This window comes from Cololabis saira, chromosome 5 (genome assembly GCF_033807715.1).
Source record: "Cololabis saira isolate AMF1-May2022 chromosome 5, fColSai1.1, whole genome shotgun sequence".
NCBI lineage: Eukaryota > Metazoa > Chordata > Actinopteri > Beloniformes > Belonidae > Cololabis > Cololabis saira.
Window position 1 is genome coordinate 22907876 of NC_084591.1, and position 23696 is coordinate 22931571.

Consider the following 23696-nt stretch of genomic DNA (forward strand, 5'->3'; position numbering starts at 1 on the left):
CAAACTTCAGGGACACAGTGAGTGTTGGACTCCACTGATGACGACTGGCCGGTGACGACTCATTAAGCAGCTACAGCTTCTGCCTTTAGCTGGTAATCTAGCCTCCTTCTACGAACAGTAATGGCACAATTGTCTTTGTTTGTTGTAGGTTTGTTGAACTGTGGCAATGATGAACATGCCAACTCTAAATAACCATATCCAGTTTTGTCTGTTGAAGTGTTTTTATAAGTCATTGTATCTCAAGTGCGCCTTGAGTTTTATTATAGCTCATTACTAGCCACAACTAATCACAATTCACAAATATAAATAGTACAAAGGATTTGAGGATTTTACTTCTCTCTTAATCCTCTTACAGATTTATGAGTCAATACTGATAAACACATTTCCAAACTGTTTGCACACCTAAACTCATCAATCATATGTCACCTTTTTTATTTTAAGTGTGCCTGTGTATGTGGTTTTGTTTTGCTTAGAAAATACCGTCTTTAATCTAAGTGTAACATTTAGAGACCAACTCACTGGTTGGTTCATCTGTTAAAGTATCGTGTTATAGCAGCCAACAGTTTTGTTTGAAACATAAGAGACTCTTAATTTTCCATTGACCTGTAGTCACTCAGCAGCTGTCGGTTAGATAAAATTCAATTTGCACTTTTTTTTTTTTTTTTTTTCCAAGACCACATTCAAGACGATTATGCAGTTCGACACCCTTTTGCAGCCCGGTAAATGTGACATGACTTCTCTTGAAATTTTCCTTTAGCCTAATTAGATTTAAGAACATAGTTGTCAAAATAAGAACCTAAAATAACAATGTCTGTACAAACAGATCTCAATGCACTTATATGCCTTTTTAACCTTGTCCAAGTGCTGCAAAGAGCTTTGCAGCGACCCATTCATCCTCTATCCAGTAGCTACGCTTGCTGGGGCTGGGGATCAGTCCACTGACCTTTTTTAGACTTTTTTTTTTTTTCTTTTTAATGCGTGTTTTAAATTAAGGGAACAGTCTGCACGCAGCTCTTTTTCCTGTATCAGCATTAATTAATCATGCTTTGATGCTTAAGACCTTTTAGGGCTTTTTAAGATGGTTTGTGATTAGCATGTACCGATTTATTTGTAAAGTTTAAGATTACAGTTGCACAACAAACATGTAAGCTAAAATATAAGGAATATAAAATAAGCCTACACACTCTTACTTCCCACATAGTTTTGGCTTGAGAAGCGGCGGGCGGCGGTTTTCTGTGTAAAACTCTGAAGACGTCTCCCGAACATTAGTCGGCCTGGACTAAATTGCAGACAGATGAGTTTAACACAAAACTGGTGAATGATGTGGAGAATTAAGCTGGCAAATGGATTTCCCTGAAGACTTGGCTGACCGTCTTTTAATGTGTGATCATGCTGTTCTGTATCTAATGGATCAGACGATTGGGGCTCAAGTAGCAGAGCAGATTGTGACCTTACTGCAAGGTTGGTCAGGGTTGATAGTCCATCATAATTTGAGCTCAGCGTCTGCATTTTTGTAGGTCAGAAGATACACTTCTGTAGTGTTATATGTACACTTACTATTCTTTTAAAGCTTTGATTTTTATGTTTACTCTAACAAAGCTAGAAATAATCTTATTTTATTCAATCACAACAACTGTTTGATTTAATATACATCATGTTAGCTCTGACCCACCTCCTCATTTTCTGCTCTGCCCTCAACTGCTGCCCGTCTGTTTTATCCACCTCCTCTCATACTCCAAACCTACTCGCGCTGTTCAATATCTGGCACTCTTCCACCCGTGTGTCCCTTCCTTTAGTTAAATGGAAAACTACAGTGACTCAACTGTTTTGATGGACATTCGGGAGATGATCAAAGATCATCGACATGTCTCAACCATAGCAGAGCTGATATTTTGCATGTGTTAGGAAAGAGCGCAGACTGAACACTTTTTGTTCTTTTTTTTCATCTGTCATCAGTTATTCATCCCCTCTTCCTGATCCGATACACTTTTAAGAAGCCTTGCCAAGATTTGTTCGTCAGTTTGCGGGCCCGCGTTAATTCATAATGGAGAGTTTGACTCTTGTAGAAATGACACACGCTCTTACAAGATTCTCAGCAGACGTGAAAGAATTCAAAACCACTAAGCCTGTCTAACTCTAGCTTTTATCCCACTTGCAGAGCTCTTAGTAATGCTGAGAAGCAATCATTTCACAAAGTCACATCACGCTGAATGTTTCTTGGATTCCATCAAAAAATCCAACACAATTTCAAACACAACAGTTGAGTTGAGACAAAATGTATGTGAACGAGGCAGACAGTAGTGTGGGCTTCAGGATCTGGAAATTCAGGTGTGTTGACAGTTTTAAGCTGCCTCCACTGGGCCTTTGGCATAAATCCTGCTCTCCCATGTCTGCATACTGGCTTTCTTGGCTTGGACTATGTAATCCTGAGGTTTCGTCTTAACCATAAATTTACTTTTTAGGTGCTGCTTTCATGAAAAGAAATGAAAGTGGTTTTGCGTTTGTTTTTTTTTCCTCCAGCAGAGGGCGGTGTTTGTTTTTGTTTGATCTCTTGCCCTGCTACCTGCACATATGTGTGTGTATTTTACTCACGTGTATTGAAGCAGATTATGGCCCAAAAGGCTTGAAAAAATACTGTAAACACAGTTTGTTCTTTGTATACCAAGAAAAAACCTAGTGACATTTTAATTTCCAAAATACTGTATGATATACAGAATTTGTTCTGATAGCACATAACGTTGCAAAACAGGCATCATTGAGAGTTTTATGCACTTGTTAAAAATATATTTTTGCAAAGTTGCTTATTGCAACAGATATATGGTGATAGTTTGAATTACGTTTTTAACAGTCGCCCGAGCTGCACTTGAACACGTGACAGCCGCAGTTGAAAGTGACCCAAAATCGGGGTTACATGAAGTTCTTTAAATCTGCAAGAGAAGGAACCGTGAATCAGCGCAACTCCCAAAACAACCTGCAGGCAACTTTAATCGGGACCTTATATTCAGTAGGAAATATTACCAGTGAGAAACGCATATTGTTGTTTTTTTGTGTGTGTGTGTGGTTTTAATTGTTTTATTCTTTGTCATTTTTTGTATTTAGTGTTACATGATTCACTTCATAAGTGCAATTAGTTTATTTAAACTTGTGGGTTTTCTTTCTTTTCTGTCAGGTATTCTTTCAACTGAACTGACCTTAACTGACCAGGAGCTATATATATATATATATATATATATATATAATAGTAATTGATGGGAATTTACATTTTTTATAATATTACAGTAACTTGAATTTCATTCCTTCCTCAGGAAACCAAGACATTGATAATAAATAAAATAAAATCAGGCATGTCTTTTTAACCAACTTAATGATATCTGAACTCATAAACAAACTGGTGTTGTTAAATAGTCCGAACACTTAGTTTGATAAGTTGCATTTCTTTTTTTATCAGTTGTATTAATATATTTGAGGATGCAGGCAATGTCTTTTTTTTTAATTCTTTGCAGATGATTTCATTTAGGGATAGTGTTCATAATAAGAGAGCAATATCTGACAATCTGTTTATTTCAGTTTGTAATCTGCAACTATCCTTATTATCATGAACCAATAATGACGGCACTGTTCTGATTAATAGCTTCTCAGATGTGAGAATTTCATGTATTACTTTGTAATTTTGCTGAAAGGTCACAGAAATAATTAGAATCCACTCATAAATCAATAACCAAAATTGTTTGCAGTTCCTTTTCCATTAAATAAATCAATGTGTTGTGGGGAAAAAAATTACAAAAAACAACACCTTTCTGTCGTCTGATGTAATTGTGCATTTTTCTACAGCAGTAATTTGTGTGTGTGTGTGCAGTGTTGTCGGCGAAGCCCCAGTCCCCCAAACTGCCGAACCGCCACTCTCGGCTGAGTTCCTTTGTCGAAGTGACTGCTGACGGTCTGACCAGCGAAACCAAAAAAACAGGGAAACGCAGCGGGCACCTCGAGCTGCAGTGGAATGAAGACCTCACCCTGTGAGAGACACACACACTTGGACTCACTTTTATTAAAGCTATTACATTATCGCCAGTACACAACGATGATTATTTTGAACATAATAGTTGATAGTAAGCATCATGTAGTGTCTCTGAAAACGCCACTATATTAAAATAATTCACCCTTTAAATGAATCTCAGGTGGTTCTTGGGCAGAAATCAGGTTTTTTTTTTCCAACCTTTAGCAGCTTCTTGGAAGAATTCACACTGAATTTGAGATTTCTAATGGTACATAAGGAAAATCAATATTTTAAAACAGGAAAAAATTCTGTTTTATCCTGTACAGGTTTCTCTGTAGAAGTTTATCTGTGCTTAATGCACTTGTTATATAATGTAGGATATCGGCTTGGTAGCAGGCCATGTGGACTCAGTATTTATGTGTTCTTTTTGGTGTGTGTTTCACAGTAATGTAACTCCTCAAAGTCGTCTGGATCTAAAGCTGTGGAGCTGCCATACCTTGAGGAAGGAGCTATTGGGCAGCGCTACTATAGACCTGTTGGAGACACTGCGCACACATGATGGCAAAAGTAAGACACTCAAGAAAAGAAAATCTGATACCATGTTTGCCCACAGGGCCAAATCAAGTATATTTACATAAAACTGTGCTCTCTGTTCTCAAGAGAGACTTAATCGAGGCACTGCCACCTCTTATAGAAAATAACGTTACCTGGAAAATGGGGGCAAAAAAAAAGAGTCACGTTAAAATTTTGGCCTGAAGTTTCATAACTTAATTATGATTTCTTTAAAGTGGCCATGGGAATAGTTTTATTCTGCATCCTTTCTACTCCAAAATGAGGTTATTTTTTTCCCTCTTGGCTTAAAGGCAGTCGAAACCCGGTTTGTAGCGGAAAAGCACTACAGTCTCCCCCTGCTCACTTACAGAAGACTTGGGCTCCATCCACATAAGTGTGGTCTCATTGTTAAGTGTAACCGGACAAAACTGAAAGCTTTTTCTTTGCTTTCCTTATTAGCATTGAGTCCCTACCACATGACCATTATTGGAAAAAAAAAACAGTTTAGGCTTTAACAATAGTGTACATGGGATGAAACAGCAAGTGCTACTGACTTTGTTGTCCCTGGTGAAGGATGGCAGCAGTTTGTATGTAATAATGCTATAAATATCTACATGTGCAGGAAACAAGGCAGTATAAGAACAATCTGCAGCCAAGGTTAAATAAAACTGACGTTTGAGTGACGCATGGAACGCTGTTTTGAATGAATGGCCATGTGATGTGTGGGTACAGTGGAGTAGAATGGTCAAAGAGCACTGAAGGGTTCTAGGACTTCACTCTTTAGTTTGACTAAGTTTAGATTACTGGTTTTCTGATTTGAGATCAGACGGCACACGTGAGAGAGGAAGAGTCAAAGTTTAACATGCAGCCATGATGTTTGGGCTTCCCTCGGAACCAGGAAGACTAAAGCTTGCAAAAATCAGCCACCCCCTGTAATCTAAACATTGCTTTGCTCTAAAAAAGACTCCCAGACCTTAAAAAACTAAACTTGTTAACTAAATGCAGCTAGGTAAGGTCACATGACAACCTGTGACTTTTTGTTGTTGAAAATCACCTGAACTTTGACTGTTAGACACCAACAGAGAATTAAATTCAATTCAACTGTATTCATTTTATTATTACATAAACAATGGCAGGTAAAAAAAAGAAGTAGATACAAGACATATTCCACAGTTAAACAGAAGAAACCTCATTCAGATATTAGTCAAGAACTAGGCCTGTGGAACCAGAATCAGCTTCAGCCATGTTTCACTAGTACTCATGGTCATTTACTTGAAGATGACTCAGTAAGCCTCACTTTTTTAAGAAGCAGATATCACCGATGTCCTAGAAGCTGCGTTGGAGGAGATTTAACAATGTGACTTGATGTCCACAGTGGGCCACCGCTGGAACTTGCCATTGACCTGTGAAGATTGAGTTTTCTCTTGTATTCCTTTTTTTATTTGATTCAAAAAAAAATATCAACATGCAAAGGCTGGATATTTAAAATTGACCAAGTCAAATTATAGAAAGAGTAATTAAAAAAAGAAAAAAACTAAAAAGCGTAATTAAAAAGAGACATTAATAAGTTTGACGGTCTCCATTGATTAACTTCTAGATTTTCTGGCAAATTTGGGTTGAGGGGCTAGAAGAAGGGGGAACCCGCAAGACGAAAACGGCAAACAAGCATAAAACACATGCAGAAGCATGGTTTAAGAAAAAAAAGAAAGAAAAAAGGATGGCCTGCCTAGATTCACAGAGGAGAATTTGGTTGAACTTTGGCGAGAACAGCCATGTGCCTTTGATTTCTCCAGTGAGCAATATAACATGCTTGAGCAAGAAGGTGAGGAGAGAAACTGCCAGTTCTCTTTAACAACACACACAGAGAACTGCCAGTTCTCTGATCAAACCGGGATGATTCATAAAGACCTTTTTATATCACATTGTAATGTTAACGACGAGACACACTTGCATAATGTTCACAGAGCAGCCGTAATTGCGTGATAATGACCGGATCCGATCGCAAGTAGACAGCTCCACGCACCTCTGTTCACACCTGGCATTAATATGTCTCCACACATCTATACCTGCAGCTAGGGATCGGTCTCACCCACTTGCCCTCCATGGAACAAGTACTTGATTTCCAACTGCAGCGACCGAATGCATTGCTGCCTTTGACCCGTGGGTGTTCGCAACGCAGAAGAACCATGCTTCACACACTCCTCCTGTCTGTTAGGTTTAGTTTTTTATTCCAGTTTAATCTAAAATACGAACTGTAGATATACATCAATAATCGGAATGAGAAAGGATCCAAAAACAAAAGATAACAAATTAGTTGGATCGAAACAGGAGTATGATGTGTTGAAAATGAAAAGAACAACCACTATGGTAGGCAAATCCAAACAATGCAGACGAGTTTAATAAATGGCTCCCGCTTGTTGTATCTCACTATAATATATAGTATATTACATCATGACTGTTCGTCCGCCAAAACAGAAGACATTAGTTATGTAGGAGCCGTTTCTTGTAGCTTAGCATGAATGATTCACACTGCATAAAGAATATGGTACATGTGGCCCAGACCACCCTCTAATGTGGTTTCATGAGTGATCAGATGTCAGTGCGTCCTTAAATGCCTCCTGGGTGCTTTCACACCCTGACGTAACAACATGATAGTATGTTCTTGACAATGAGAGCAGAACATCTTTGTTGCGTGTCCTTTCCTGGAGCCGACCCTGACACCCTCAGCTGCCTCCAGTTAGGCTCTTTATTATGGAATATCACAAAAAAGGTTTCAGTTGTATACCACATTTCGTCAGCTAAACACAGAAACCTTCATTTACTTTGGCTTCCTGGGGTAGTAGACCTTTATTATAGGCAGCCTTTGTTGAAGACAAGCGTTTGCCTCTAACTCTCATTGTTATGAGAATGATTCGTCACATATTCCTGCTTGCCTTTTTAGAGCTCCATGAAGCAGAAACGCTGTTCGCATGCGAGTCAGCCGACTGTCCAGTCATTCCCATGGGAATCCTTGTAATCTCTGACAGATGTGTGAAACGCCGCCTACCATCTCTCTTTTTTTTTTTTCTTTCTCTCTTCAGACTTTGCTGCAAGTGCCCTGAAAAATTTCAGCATTTGTGGTGAATTTTCCGAGAGACCACACCGTTGGATGATCTAAGTAGCGAACCAGCTAACGAACTGGTGTCCACATTTTTAACACATTTTCATGTGAAAATTTTACACCTATGTTGGTTTAGAAATGATGGGAAGCTGTGCAGCATATAGAGTGCATGCATCATTCCCAAAGCTAACTGTTTTCCAGGAAACTGGACTTCCTAACTTGCCTCCCCGCTGATATTAATAGCTGTCCTGTGGTAATTCCATTGGTATATTCCATGAAACAGGATGGAGAAAATATAAAAGATTAGATTGTCCTCATGAGAACATTTGAAGAAAAATTGAGACTTGTACCCCCCCAGTCCGAACGGTGATGGAATCTTTGGATAGTTCTGAGAGTTCACAATGCTTTTCCCAATGTCCGACTTTGTTCCTCCTCCTCTGGTCCTGTTTAGCACTTCTTCCAACGCAATCTTCCCCGCGTTCATCACCGCATCGTCTCATACAAAGGCACTCATCCCTTTTCTGTCTGTCTGTCTGTCTGTTCTTCCTCCCTCTAGTGGAGAACGTCCAGCTGAGTCTGGTGCTGCAGACGGAGAACAAAGGCTCGGTTGTAGCAGGAGGGGAGCTCAACGTCTGTCTGGACGGCATGGTTGTTGATCTGGGCTCTCTGCCCAATGGCAGCGCGGCAGCAGACAGTGAGTCCTGCCTTTACATCACACACTCATGCTCTCAGAGGTGAGAGTAATAAGATAGGAATTGAACACAGGAGCACCTCAAGATGGACTTATAACCACATGCATGTGTATGTTTATGTCAATGCTGTCCTGTGAAGAATCTTGTGAAATCCAGGTTTTACAAGACCTGGATGCAAAGCATAGATTGCATATGTTACAGTTAATATGCACATAACATTTTCCCACAGTAATCCAGACAGCTTGATGGTAAAACAACAACAAAAAAAACACCAAATGAAACTTTTCTCCTCCTCTCACTCTTTCCCTTCCTGGCTGTATTAAATATTTGGTAATATTGCAGGAGCTACCAGGCAGACACACACATGCATCTGATTGTACAGTGGGATGTTTGTGTGTTCCTCTACCCTGGCCATGAATGTGTTCTCCACTTGGGGAAAAAAACAGGTTTTCTCCATTATGTATATGACTTCTTCTTTGCCGCATGGTTTTAACACGACAGCGTTTGTGCTGACACGACTTTGGTTTAGTCACAGTGACATGAAGGCCTTGGTTTTTTTTGTTTTTGTTTTTTTCCTTTTCATTACTGTTGTTTGTGTGGAAACATTATTGAATAGTAGTAATGCATTTTTATTTAATGTTAGTTTAAAGTAATATTTTGCAATTAAATCAGTCCTAGGTCTATTACTTGTTGATAATCGGTGTAAACTGTCCTTAGGGACCAAAATAAAGTCAATCAATGCAGTTATGAGTTACAGCGGAATATATGTTTTCAACATAATCGGTTTGATGTTAGCCAAGAGAGGAAGTAGAAACGTTATAACTAAATTGCTATTTTAAGCCTCTGATAAGACTCATAAATGTCATTTCACTTAGGCGATGATATGGATAAGGTCCCTACACACGAACGGAGGTCATTTTAACTTTGAGAGTGTACAGAAGGTGAAAGTTCCTCAGTTCCTGGTCAACGCTTCTTTAAATTTGGATCAGTATCACAGTTTTTGGTAGGCGGTGGCCATGGCTTTCCTGTTCATTTTGTGTTTAGTAACAGTATTCAGTAGTCGAAGGGGACAGAGTTAAGATGGTGTTGAAGCGAATGGAACGACAATCCCGATTTTTTTGGACATGTGCAAAGATAAAATGATCTTGGTTTGTCTGTAGATACTCTGGCCAAACTGTCACAATAGCGATTTGTTCTGACGTTGCTGCGCTTCCCCTCTGGGCTAACGCCAAACAAACATGCAAATGCTGCTCTGAATTGATTCTGGTCATTTTGGTCCCTAATGACAGTTTCCCATCTAGTAACAGACGGAGAGCTGATTCAACTCTGGAATATTCCTTTGACGCAGTTAAAACGACTGTGAATTCCTAAGTCGATAGATTTAAGTTTTCTGTAAAATGAGGGGATTTTCACTTCTCATAACATGTTCTTCTGTTTTTAACGAAATACTGCAAAACTGCTTTTGTTACAATTTGGAATTTTTCAGAAGCAACTCTGAAGCCGGTTGATGGAGTATTGTTCAGTTCACTTAAAACACTAGTGAGTGTAAAAGGTTTACTAGCATGAAAAAAGTATTAGAAGTATTGAGGTGTTAAGGTAAGGGTTGTGCCATCTCAGAGACTCTATATTAGGATATCATAAAAGCACAAGAAGTTCTTATTTTCTGCCAGGTTGTAAATTAATCGAATGAAACGTCAGAATGAAACTCCATCATGTCATTCTACAGTCACTGACCAAAAACAGTCACCACATTTCACTTATAATCAGTATTTGTTTCTGCTCAGAGTTGGATTCATCTTTCACCAACATCTTGTTGTGAGAATCAGAATCCGGTGGTTCGTCTTAACCTGTGTCCACCAAATCCCAAGACTCTGGGGTCACTCTCACAATTTTCATCTTGGAAAGTGCCTGTGTCATCGATGAAGAATGTGGTTTTTGGGTGTATTCAGGTCAGCTGACCAAAGTATTTGTACAAATAAGAATCCTGAACATCAATGTGAGCAAGAGAAATAATCCCAGATCGTAATAGTTAGCGTAATAGTATCGTAATAGTGGTTAGCTACATTGATGAGGGTCTTTTGAAGGTGACGTTGCTTTTCAGAGAGTAAGTTCAGTGGTTTCACGACATGCTGAAATGTTGGTGTCACGCATCAGATGAGTTCTGTGTTCTGCCAGCTCAGATTGCAGCAGCTGTGGCGGTGGATGGCGTGGTTTCACATGCCCTCTGAGCATTGCGTTGACGTTCATCAATATAACTGATGCCGTGTCGGCCTCAAAAAGCTGTTACACAGCTGCTGAAACTTCACTGGTGTTGATGCTCGGAGCAATGAGATGGGATTCTCAAGACTGGGTGTTAAAATATTAATGGACAATAAATAAGAGCATCATTTTCTTTTTTTGTTTTCTAAATGTGTGTCACCAAAGTCCAATTTAATCTCATTCACCTTTGTTGTTTTAACCTAGGAACAGTGCAGCACAGTTCCTTGTTCCAGTCGTAAAGGGATAGGCCGGCAGAATAATTTGGTGAACTGCTTGAGCCTGTTTTTAATGTAAAATGCTGTAACTGAGGAAGATTTAAGTCTCTGAATGAAATACACTCTATGATTTGGTCTGCGGCTTTAGTTCCTCTGCTGCAGAGTCCCACCTGCCAACAGTTAATGTGAACCTACAGTACATGTATATTTATTCCTTTCAGCAAGGTCAGAGTTGTAGTGGAGAGTTTGGTGGATTTTTCAAATGTGTTTCAGAAGTTGTTCTGTAGTGCCAACAGCGCCATGTCAAGTATACGGTTAAACATGAAGTAACAAGACACCAAGAGAATAAGCTGACTTTATACAGTATCGGTCTCTCTTCCAGGTATTTGCAGAACTCTAACATCAGAATAAGAGACCACCTAATATAATATAATTAATCCACTCTTTCAATAGCTCATTGCAGGACAGATTTCAAAGCCTTCACACACTGGCCCACCAGTATTTTCCACTTCTGTGTACTACGTGAATATTTTACCTTGGCCTCTGGTTTAAGGCAAAGACTAAGGGTCTTTTTTAACTGATACACTGGTCTTGAGCTGTTCTCAGAGCCCCGGCCAAGCGTGTGCAGCACACACACAGACAGCGCTTTTCATACGATGGCACACAGAGCCTGCAGTGTGTCCTGCTGAATGAACACAGGGCCAGCAGTGAGGGCTGAGGCCTGCCACAGCATGGGCTGGATAAATGTGTCTCTTTGTGACTGTTTTGGTCTGAAGAGAGGGTTACGAGAACATATGCATTTATTTTTGTGTTCGTGCTGTTGCACTGCATGTCTTCACGAGGACGGTAAAATGAGGCAGAGAGAGAGAGAGGAAAAAAAAAGTCCCGTAGCTGAAAGATCGGCTGCATGAGGCTTGATGGATGGGCCGATTGGTAAATTTAATTTCCAGTGTTTTTAAATTGTGAGAACACGGTCACCAGAGGCCGCGATGCGTTTGATACGATCTTTTCCTCTGCAGTACTGTAGGATAATTATCACCAGATGGATGGCTAATTCTTAGAGGGTTCAGTACCTGAAGTGGGACCTCTCTAAACATGGTAACCTCTCAAGCCATCTATTATATGAGCACTTCTTTTTGTAATACAGTTCAGCAGAAAATGTTTAATTATTCAGCATTTCTCTTCATGCAAAGCCAAGCTGTCTTGCCAGTGTCCATCTCTAGACATAAGTCTTCAATTAAAAGCAAATCAGCATATTTTTTTTGTTAAAATGTGTAACCTTTCCTTTTAAAGCAAACTCGTAATTCAATGGGCTGAGTGAAATATCGAGTCCCTGCAATGCATTTAAACAAAGTTGCAACTGTGCGTGCAGGTCAGAGGCTAACGTATAATGAATGGAGCCCTCCCTCTCTGTTTTCTTTTTACGGCCCGTTGTTTGGAGACTCTCCGCACATATAATCACAGACATCAGGGGCGCTTGTTTCGGAGAATCGCGTAATTGAGCCTCATTGCTTGCTCCTCAGCAGTACAATCGCCTTCTGTGATCCACAAGCACTGTGCGTGGTAGCAGGGGGGTGGAGGCGGCTTGCTCTCCTGACTGGCTGGGGCAGGGATGACAGAGGTCATGTATGTATGCACTTTTCTTCTCCTTTTTTTTTTTTGAAAGGGAGTGTACCTAAGCGAACAGAAGGCTGAAGTGTGCCTTTCGAAAACTAGGGTTTCATGTTGAACACGTCTCTTGTATGTGTGTTTGTGATACAGATGTTCATGTGCTTAACCTGCAGCGATGTGTGCAGGCAATTCTGAGCTTCCTTTAATAAAGCCTATATATATATATATATATATATATATATATATATATATATATATATATATATATATATATATATGTGTATATATATGTATGTATATGTACCGGTGTGTATGTGATGTGTGTGTTAAAGTTAGGCGTGTGTTACCCTCTGGTTGTGCAAAGGCCCTCTGTTCTCAGGCTGAACGCTGCTCTGTTAGTTCTGACATTTAACTTTTTTTTTCTTTTTTGGCAGGTATTCATTCACACACACACACACACACACACACACACACACGCTCATGCACAAACAGTTCTCTATATTTAAAGGTGGGGAGAAATCAACTTTAGAATACAAATATTTTTACTCAGGAAATATTGTCTGACTTCATGACTGATTTTCATATACGCTGCATATTTAAACGTCCTGTCCCACAGACGCAGGAGAGGCACAATCAGACTGTCCACCCTACATAGTACTTATTATCCTGATGTGTCAAGGAAAAATCTGCATTCATGAGATGAATCGGCAAGAAAGTTGCAACAGAAAAACTAGAGCGTTACTGCTGAATGAAAATGGTGTCTTTGGACTTTATGGTGGTTTAAACCTTTCTGCCTTTTGCTTTTATTTTTGTTAAATGTATAAATATGGCACATATTTGTTGTTCATCTGAGGTTTTATTTGACTAATTTTTAGACTCGTGACCCTGCAATTAAAAATGAGGGTGCACTTTAAACCCAGATGTAGTCTATAATAACTTAGATATGTTTTGGCAAATGTTTGTGACAACAAAAGTTAAGTGACCTGCTAAATATTTACGGGATGTTTTCTCATAGTATGAAAGCAAATTTAAAGCGTTTTTTGTTTTTACCAAAACACGTTAAGCCTCAGCACTTGGCTTCCGTTTGTGTGTTGCCACATGTCCACGGTGGTCTGAAACGGGTTTGACAGCTGATTGATTTATCTATCTAAAAGTTTAAAGATCCACCTCACAAATTTCTGCCATGCTGAACTTTCATCTGTCCAGTCATCACAGACCTTTTGTCTGCAATGATTTCTTTGTGTTGAAGCACAATAAACAAAATGGAAACCAATTTAAAGTATTCTATTTAAAATAAAATATTATTTATATATTTATTTTTACATTTTGTGCCACTGTTAGTTTAATGTCTTTGAAGTTTAAAGTGTTCCTGATGCATAAAATAATTATTCCTTCCTCTGTATTGTAAATGATAAATTAATCAATAATAAATATATTGTTATTTGCAGACATAAAACGTTTAGTGGCACAGAAAAGTAATATTTCAAATATTCAATATTTTTGCCATTTTTCACTTTTGTTGCTGCTAAAAGAACAGTAGTCTAACTTGAAGCTTCAGCTGCAGAACAGAAATATGTATTAATATAAATATTTGTTTATTTGGTTTGCACTGTAGTTGAATTGTTGAGATGCTTCTCCAGGTATACACCGGTCTCATGCATTTCCACAGACAAACACCAGACCAGTAATTAGAGCCGTGCCATTATGAGGGAGGGGATGATGTACTGGGCGAGTGGGCCGTGACACAATGGCTTCTCCTCAAGACCACTGTTTATTTTTCTGTATGTCCACGGGGCCTGTTCACAAGAAGCTCTTTCATAGCCACAAAACAGAGGTGTGTGTGTGTGTGTGTGTGTGTGTGTGTGTGTGTGTGTGTGTGTGTGTGTGTGTGTGTGTGTGTGTGTGTGTGTGTGTGTGTGTGTGTGTGTGTGTGTGTGTGTGCGTGTGCGCGTGTGCGTGTGCGTGCGTGCGTGCTCTGCAGCTGATAGCAGCATATACTGTATAGATGTATAAACATGAACACCGTTCGAGGCAGTCGTGCTTATTGGAAAATGTCGTATTTTTCTGCGTATGAGAGAAAGTGAGTGTTAATGAAAGGCAGGTTACAGACCTGTGGTTTTAAGTCACAGTTGAAATTGTATAGTCACACATTCCCTTTCACCGCACACCTACGAACCAGCGCAAACTGCGCAGGACAGACTGGCATGACCGGTCTCTGTTGAACCCCCGACTGTACCTCCGCCGCCACATGTGTCAAGGCTATATGGATTTCATTATTTTTCTTATAAACATAAAAGGGTCTAAGCCCAGCTATGAACACTTTTTCATTCTCTGCAGCTGTGAGGAGGACCGGTAACCTCCGCAATGTTCAAAGTGAGACAATAAATCCTCTCTGGAGAGACGAGAACTCATGCTGATGTTCAGGAAACTGAATTTGTTCCTTAAAGCTTCTGCCAGTGTTATTAAAAACTTTTTCTTCCTTTTTGCTTTTATAATTCACTACACTTTTATTTTATTTTTTTCTTAAATTTTCAGATTGTGTCCTTAGTATAATAGTTGGATTTGCAGGCAGCTTTTTTTCCTTTGACATATTATTCTTTAATTACCACGCTGACAGCAGACAGATGACAGGAGTGAAAGAATAAAAAGAGGTGAATAAAGACTGCAAAAGCCTCATGGCAAACTCAAATATGGGATGCTGTTAGAAAGAACGCCTGTATATACCACTTTGGCAATAGATAATAGTATTGACAGGTGATTTTAAAAGGTGTCAAGAAAGGCTTTTACAGTGAAACTTGCAGGAATGATGGAAGTGTTTCTGCCCGCATACAAACAAAAACATTCGTTTTGTTGATTTATAGATTGAAATGTGTAAAGTCTTACAACAAAAAAGATGATGGAGTTTGACAAGCAGGCCTCCCTACACTTTGTTTACGATGTGTGGCTACACCTCGATCTCTGACTGAACTTGTTGGACTTTATAGGTTGATCAGTGACGGGCGACGCGAGGCCGGGGAGCAGGGAGATGACGTACTCTGCATCCTCGCAGGCTTTGAGTCACTGTGGTTTTATGATGTTAGTTTTCTCATTCCAGACTGTAAGAGAGGGGCGGAGGGGGTTCTAGCCACACGCTTTCTTTATTTGCATCACTTGTTGTTTTGCAAAGCTTATTTCTTGTTTCTTTTAGGAGGTTTTTTCTCCATTCCTGGTGCAGGTGCCAGTGTCATGTACGGAAAGAAATGGTCAATATTATTTCCCAGCTCGTATCTATAGGAAACGTTGATCTAAATCCAAAATATATCAGTCTTTTGTAGGTTTGAGTAAAGTTTTATTTGCGGTGTTAATGTTTTACAATAGATGGCTGTTGGTTTTTAAATCTTATTAAGAAACAATGCTGGTATCTGAGATTAAGACTAAAGCATAAAGTTTTACACAGATTTTACAGGAAGCTTGGTGGTTTTAACTTCTAATCCATTTTGTTTGAGTTGCGAGAAGCTTTCAGCGTTACATCTGTAATCGGGTGATAGATATTTATTTAAAAGACAGAGAGACGAAAGAACTTTCAGGTTGATGCAATTTCCTTTTCTGTTTTTGATGTTTAATCATTGATGAAGCACCGAGCATGACCTTGAGTTGCTTTATTAATGATGCAATGACCCCGCCTATTTCTGTCTGGGGTCACAGGGCTCCGCAGGAGCTTGTAACTGTTGTCTGTGTGTGAAAGCGTCTCAGTCCACATCAGAGCCGCATCTGTACGTGGTTCATGATGCAATATGTGACCAAAAACAAAATTGTCACTTTGTGAGGTCAGAAAGACTGTTATCTGTATTTTCTGGAGCGTTTGCATAATTGTTGTGGCTGGGATCACTCTGTGTTTACTTATGACCGTCGTCATGTGTTTGTTGCAGAGATGCTTCAGTCTGACAGACCCAACCTGAGGAGGACACAGAGCGAGGACACCTCCAGTACAGCTGGATCTCAAAGCAGGTCAGAACACACTCGCTCGGCGTTGGTATGGACGCAGTTTGAATTTCTGACACAGTGAATGTATATGAATGAAAACGGCATTTTTGATGTCTGCTTATGTTTAATGTTTTAGTCTAAATTATGTTGCCCTCATCTCCATCTGGTGACTCGGATCAGGAATTTCCAAGGTATTGTATTGTGTAACTTCCTGTCCTGGCTTTTAGTGCAACAGAGAAGAGGATGGAGATTCTGGGATTCTGTTTTTTAAGATTACACAGTGTCAGATGGTGGACGGATGTGAATACTCACCGATACGATTCTGGCGGTACCTGAGAGTATTTATGATCCTGGTGTTGGCATCAGAGAAACCCTAGCTCTGCATACTTATAATGATACACTCACTTGATTTGGATGTCATATTCAGTTTTTGTTGTTAAAACTGAGTTTCCTGTGGGGAAAAAATCCCCAGGTGTTACTATGAATGTCCACATCCTCATGAATCTTATCATCAAAGATCCACAAGGCTTTTTGATAATAATGTCATGATTTGACAAGACGTATAGAAGGTGGCAAACCTCACCCAGCTTTCACCACCTTAACAGACGGATGCAAAAGCAACTTTTCAAGCATGAAAGTCCTCCGTGCTGTTGGGTCGAAAGCTCTACAGACGTTGTGGTATGCTAATAGGAATAATTGCACAATAATAAACTTGTATAACCCTTTTCTAAAATACTGTTTTCAAAGGGCTTATATGAAAATCATAAACCCAGGATATAATTATATTTAAAGTAAATGGAAGAAAGAAACGGATCGAATGAACGAGTCCGGTGCCAGTTTGGTGAAGTGAAGGACTAACGCGGAGCGCCCACACGTTATCCCCCACAGATTGTGGTTTCAGACGCTGCTCTCGCTGGCTACAATGGTAGAGGGATAATAAATAGTGGAGGAGGCTGCATTTATTTCAAAGCTTTGCTGCGGGAGTGCATGGGGTCAGATGGTATTTCCCTCCAAACATTGTGGGGGGGCGTTAAGCACAGTTCAACCGAGAGTCCAGACCACCGCTGTCATGGAGAAGCACTCAACCTCTTTCTGTTATGCATGAGGAGATGACACCAACAGACATGTTGCTCTCGGATAACAGAAAGCTCGTCCGCCACACACAAACAACCCCTCCGAGGATGATAAATAACGCGTCGGTGTCGAATTGCTACTTCTTTCCCCTGTTGCTTCTTCTCCTTATTGTGGCGACTAAACAACTGTGTCCTGAACTTGGTTTTTCTTCATGCCGCAGCATTCCTTGATTCTGGGGAGGGAAAGGCAGCATGTTTTCTTTGTAAAAAAGTGCTCAACAGAAAAAGCTAAATTATATTTAGCTCCAGGAAAATATGAGGGTGTCCAGAAAGGAAAAGTAACCAACACCTATGTTTTCTTGTGCTTGTTTGCTCATGAACATATCGGCACCTGTGCCAGCTCTGTGTCATGAAGCGATCGGCATTTTAGTCATGAAATCAGCTGAAGCAGATGTCAAAACATTCAGGGACCGCATAAGACACACATTTTTTTTCTTTAGATTCACTGTGTGCAGATGTTATTTCTTAGCGTCCGCTTGGCTTTTCTCGTGTCCTGTCCTCATCTGCTCTCCATCCCGCTCATGATCTGCCTCGTCTTGCTCTGTTTGCAGAAGCAACAGGCACTCGGTGGGGGGTCCGCAGGGTGAATCTCCGGGAGTCTCCAGAGGGAGCTCTCTGACAAATGGGGAGCTGAACGAGGAGCAGATCCCTGGGCCAGGCTCCTCTTCACGCCGCCGCTCCTCAAAGGGTCACGGCAGCCCTGGAGGCGGTGCAGGTAACCAGTTTGCTCTTGAAACTGCTACGCACACTTGGCTTGAGCACAATTTATTTGTTTTTGTAACTGCACTCTGAATAATCTCTGAAAAGAAACGAAAAACCATAAATCAGAGCTTTACCGCAGTGTTCAGGGGTCTGAATATATCAGATATGTTTTTCAGTGGTCACATTTGGCTGTAAAATAACTGTATAATGATGAATGCGTGAGATCCATCGATACCGGTTTGTTCATCTACTGCTAGAAAAAGTTTGCTCTTTTTCCCCCTACGATGACCTCGTCTCCTTTACATTTTTGCTCAGATAAAGTCGAGTTGATGTCTAACGGGATGGAGAGCAGTCGTGGAGGTGTGGTTCGCCAGACTCCTCCACCGCCCTCTCCATCAGGCCGATCTCCGGCCGCCAGCAGCAGCGGCAGCAGCCCCTCTCCCGGTCAAGAGGCCCTGGGCTCCAGCACCCCCGCCGAGCCGGGTCCTAACAACACATCCAGCACAGAGCAAGCCAGCGTCGGCACCACCGAGCCCACCACAGAAACGCTCCCGGCAGGGTAAGAGTCCCCAGCAGCTCACTTTAGAGTGGTTAGACAATTCAGGATAAAAGAAAGGGCCCTTACACAGACGGTTAAAATAAAGTTCAGTTCAGTCTAAAACCAATTAAAGTCCGATTGAGTTTCATTGTTTTTAAAGTGACAGTTCTGAAACCAAGAGATTACTTTGAATCTTCAGTATGCCTCAGGCAGCAGGTGGTGGTGGAGAGGAGACCTTTGGCAGACACAGACATGGAGAAAACAACACAAAACATTAATTTAACAAAAGGTTAAGGACAAAATGAAATGCATATGCAAGTGAGGCGATATCACGTGCAGTCGCATCGCTCCCTCTAATTGGTCGTAGAGGCATGGACTTTAATATTTTAGCGACATCTGGATTTAACTTCATTTAACGTATTGAATCAATACAAAAAACAAAAAAATAACTTCAATCAGACAGCCAGAGAAAAAAAAAAGAATCTCACTGAAAAATGCGGCCTGAGATTAATCAACACTTAATAGATAACATAATTTGCAATATGTTACGTTGTACCATACTGTAACCAACCAGGAATATTCCTGCTTGAATTTTGTGTTTATTAGTGACAACTGGAGTAGAAAATGCAGCTGCCTGGTTCAGATTTGGAGGATTTTGGGTAAGCAGGAGAGGATTGTTGCTGCTGCACTGTTAGATCTTCAGAGGAAACTCTGCCACTGGGTGAACCCGGCGTTCTGGCAGCAGGATGGGGAGATCCAACGGCTCGTCCAAAAACTCTGTCTGAATGAAACGCTTCTCTATCAGTACTTAAGAACGTTGACACGACAGTTTGATGAACTGTTGTAACATGCCACGGCGAAAATGAACTTTTCCTCTCTGCTGTTTTGGCATTTCCAACGTCAAAACGACGTTGGCTGCCTTGTGCAGATTGTACATTGGGTTGTTACCCACTACTCAGAAAAGTGTGTCACAGGAAGTGGAAGACGCTTTACCCGTCATTAGATTACGGCAAGAACATACTTGGGATGAAAGTCTACCAATAAATTATGATCCTTTAAAATTGTAAATGGTTATAATTACAGCATACAGGAATAAAAGAAAAAATAATTACCCCTGATAAAAATGTGTCGGCAAAAAATATCACAAAGACTTTCATCATAAGAGACAATTGGCTCAGTTGTTTAAGTTCATTGTTCAAGTTTATTTCTCATATCGATTAATGACTGAATGTAGTTGACATCCAGATTAGGTGAAATCCTGGGGAAATTTCCTGTGCGAGAAGCTGAAATCCAACTTCAAGCCTTTGACTTTGTGTTGTCTTTATTTGTAAAGAGCACAGCATGCCAACAGGCCAGCGTCATGATTGCAGGCACTAAAGTGCAGCTATAAATGATAACTACGGCTGTGCTTCATTTACTGCAGCTGTGATTGTTGTGTAAAACCATCTGTTATTAGAGGGGTAAGAACAAAGGATAGTTTGAAGAAAATGGTCATTATTACTGTCTGATTCATTGTTTTATAATGCGATTATAAGCACTACAGTAGTGTTTTTAATTGTGAATAGTTAAAATTAGATTATATGTGGATGAAACAACTATAACAGATAATTCACTGTTTATTTCTCTTTCTCTGCTCAGGTCACATACGCTTTATTAAAGTGCTCCATGGCAGGGGAAAACACTCAGGAAAAACTTCTAGAAAAGATAAATGAGATGTATTTGGTCATTAGTTTCCCCCCACCCACCTCGAGTGAGCAATTACTTCAGATAAAGACAGACTTAGAAAGGTGGATTTGTTGCATCAATGCTGCTCTCTTTTTACATAAAAAGCTGCTCCTATGGGGACCCTCCGTTCTAAGAATAGGAATTTAATTTGTAATAATTAAGAATTCTCAGAAGTACTGAATGTTGTTGTTGTTTTTCTTTAATGTGATTAGTGTGTTAGAATAAACGGGTGTTTGTGTTTTTGTGTCTCTCTGCAGCTGGGAGCAGCGGGTTCTTCCTCATGGCAGAGTGTATTATGTCGACCACAACACCAAAACCACGACTTGGGAGAGACCACTGCCACCTGGGTACGCCTGTTTCAGCTCTATATTTGTTCTCTCTGTTGATGTACTTTGACAGCCATAAGGGTTGGACAGGGCTAGGCTGCTTTAGTGGACATTTGGCTTCGAAAAGATGGCCATGTCTTTCATATCTGTCATTAATGGTGACCCGATTTCAGAACTAATGTCTGTTTAGCCTATAAAGATGATTCAATACTTTTTTGATGATGTGGGCATCTAGTATGAATACATTCTTTCAGATTTTTAAGTGGAGAAGCGTACAGTGTGAGTTCCACATGGTGACAAGTTCGACTGAACTTGTCACACAGATCGACTGAATTTAGGAATCTAGCAAAATTCCTTGAAGTCATAAAGTCATGGACTGTTTATCAATGACAACTGGAGCCATCCATAATGTATGCGGTGGAGCTCCAGCTCCACAGCTGCCGTTCCAGGAGGCAGGTTTGGCCAGTAATTCTTTTGATACCAGGATGTGCCAACTAAAATGCTTTACGCATAATAGTTTTGGACAAGAGGTCTTATTGGACTGCTTGTAGATTATAATGCCTCGACTACGGCGTAAGCCATCACCATCTTGGCTTTTTGCCACCCGAAAAGACCCGTAAGGATTGGATTAGGGTATGGAGATGTACAAACTGGAAAATAAAGACGTCCACAATAAAATACGTATGATTGAGAGTAAATTGAGTGTAAGGAGACACTGAGTTGCAGGAGAATGAGACCAAAACTGTTTTGAAACTGCATGCTACTCTACTGTTGTGTGCTGATGTTGGCAAAATGTTGGCAAAATGAAGAAAAGTATGTACGGTAATATGCGAGTAATATCGTAGCAGTCCAGTAGGTGGGACAGTGACTACGTTTACATGCAGTCAAAATTCGGGTTACGGTCAATATTCCAGTTACTGAAACATTCGGAATAATCTGTTTACATGTGTGACCAAACAGGGTTATCGCTGTATAAAATGTTCATATCTTTCATTACATTTATGAAGTGATTAGTCTCCTCCTCACTCCAAAAGTGTGGCGTGGTCTTACTTTTCGCCGTGTTTATAAGTACTTCCTGGACTCAAAAGAACATGCACAGAAAACAAATTCCTGTTCCTTTTGATGGGGATATCCCGTTAGGCGTTTACATGATCAAATATTCAGATTAGAAAAGGAGTAACCCAGGGGTCATATTCAGGTTTTTAAAAACCGGATTATGAGCAAATTCCAGTTATTCAAAGGGGTTATTGGTGTTAACACGGCCGTGCAAAACCGGGTTATTGCTAATATTCCGGTTAGAAAAGGGTTATTGACTGCATGTAAACATAGTCATTGACTGTAACAGAAAGGTGTCTGGTAGCTCCATGCTTTCATGAGAGCTTTGCATCTTCCCTGCTCCACTCGTAGTCTGTTGAGGGTCTTCCAGGTTGGCCCTGGGAGGTCGTGACCGCTGTGGAGGCGTTCAGTCGGGGTGATTACTCTCTCCATCCAGTCATGGGCTCGTGTGTTGGTTCCATTCATCTTTCCAGATGTTGGTCCTTGCTGTTTCTTTGGTTGTCTCGAGAGGTGGGACTGTCTTTAGGAAGCTGGCTTTAGATTTCAGTCGTGGGTGGGGGTGCCTGGTATCAAACTCCTGTACTCTTCGCTCGGCTTGCGCGATGATGAATCGTCTGATGTTGTAGTCATGCCAGCTAAGGCATAGAGGCAGAGGACTGGCGTTGTCTTCAGGCATCCTGTGATGATGCGGCAGGTGTCGTTGAGGGCTGTGTCGACCAGTTTGGTGTGGCAGGTGCGGCTCCAGCTTGAGCACGCTGATTCGGCTGTGGAAGGGCAGTTGCACGGACGGTGGATGGATCACCGCCCCACTTTGAGTTTACCAGTTTGCGCATGACGTTGTTTGCTTTGGTGTTCTGAAGATGGGTTTTGAAAGACAGCGTCCTGTCGAAGGGGCCTCCGAGGTACACTGGGTGGGGCTGGTTGGAGAGTTTGTAGCCATCCCATGAGAGGCTCAGTTCTTTCCCTGCCTCTCCATTTTTAAGATGGAAACTTGATAGTTGGGTTTTTGATGGGTTGGGTCTCAGGTGGTTGTTATTGTAGTAGGTTGTCCTCTCTTGGAGGACTCTTTCCAGGACAGACTCAATCTTCTGAAAGTTCTCCTGTTGGGTGGGGATGCAGAGGTCATCAGCATAGATGAAGCAGCGGGCGGCATTGTGGGGGAAGTGGTTGGTTGTTGGTATAGATGTTGAAGAGGAGGGGGCCCAGTACGCTGCCTTGTCCACTACGCTGTATGTGCAGTATGTAATATGCAGTTTGGAAAATGGCCAAGACCCCTATGATCTGCAGAGGATAAAATTGAAAATACACTAGGGCAACGTTGAAATAACAAAGAACTAGTTGGAATGGTTCTGTGCTGACAATCCAAACTGGATTTTAAAAGACTTCTAAAGTTGAAGCAGCTACAAAATGCCTGTAAGTCATAACCCCTGCAAGCAACTCTCTCTGATTGTGGCTCGTCTTAGATTCTAGTTTTGACTGTTTTCCTATCATTTGATATGTGCAAATAAAATAAATGTGTCCACAGAAATGTTAACATTTACACTCATCTGTTTCTTTTCAAGACAAGACCAAGGCATCTTGTTTTTTTTTAGAAAGGTTTTTTAAATTCTCTGGCATGACTTCACATCGCAGTGTAAGTGTTCCTTAATCTCGCAGTGTGATTGTAGTATTTGTGTGCTAAGCCGTCAAAATGGAAGCCGTTTTCTCCATCTCTTTGAGCATTTTCCCCTCCCAGAGTTCAGTCTTTTAATGACACTTTTACTCGGCTCGATTATTTATTGATTTTTCACCGAGTATGTGACTGAAAGTCAAGGAGAAAAAGAGGCTGTT

General features: G+C 40.7%; 1 protein-coding gene across 3 annotated transcripts in view; it reads left to right on the forward strand.

Annotated features, from left to right (window-relative positions):
- wwp2 (WW domain containing E3 ubiquitin protein ligase 2) overlaps positions 1-23696 on the forward strand; it is a 63372-nt gene that overhangs the window by 4907 nt on the left and 34769 nt on the right. For 2 of the 3 annotated variants that reach the window (XM_061721250.1, XM_061721251.1), the window contains exons 3-9: positions 3857-4013; positions 4440-4561; positions 8203-8340; positions 16332-16410; positions 18071-18234; positions 18537-18780; positions 20742-20831. In XM_061721250.1, coding sequence (XP_061577234.1) covers positions 3857-4013; positions 4440-4561; positions 8203-8340; positions 16332-16410; positions 18071-18234; positions 18537-18780; positions 20742-20831 — 994 coding nt within the window. The remainder of the gene's footprint in view (positions 1-3856; positions 4014-4439; positions 4562-8202; positions 8341-16331; positions 16411-18070; positions 18235-18536; positions 18781-20741; positions 20832-23696) is intronic. The other variant, XM_061721252.1, reaches the window with a different exon arrangement.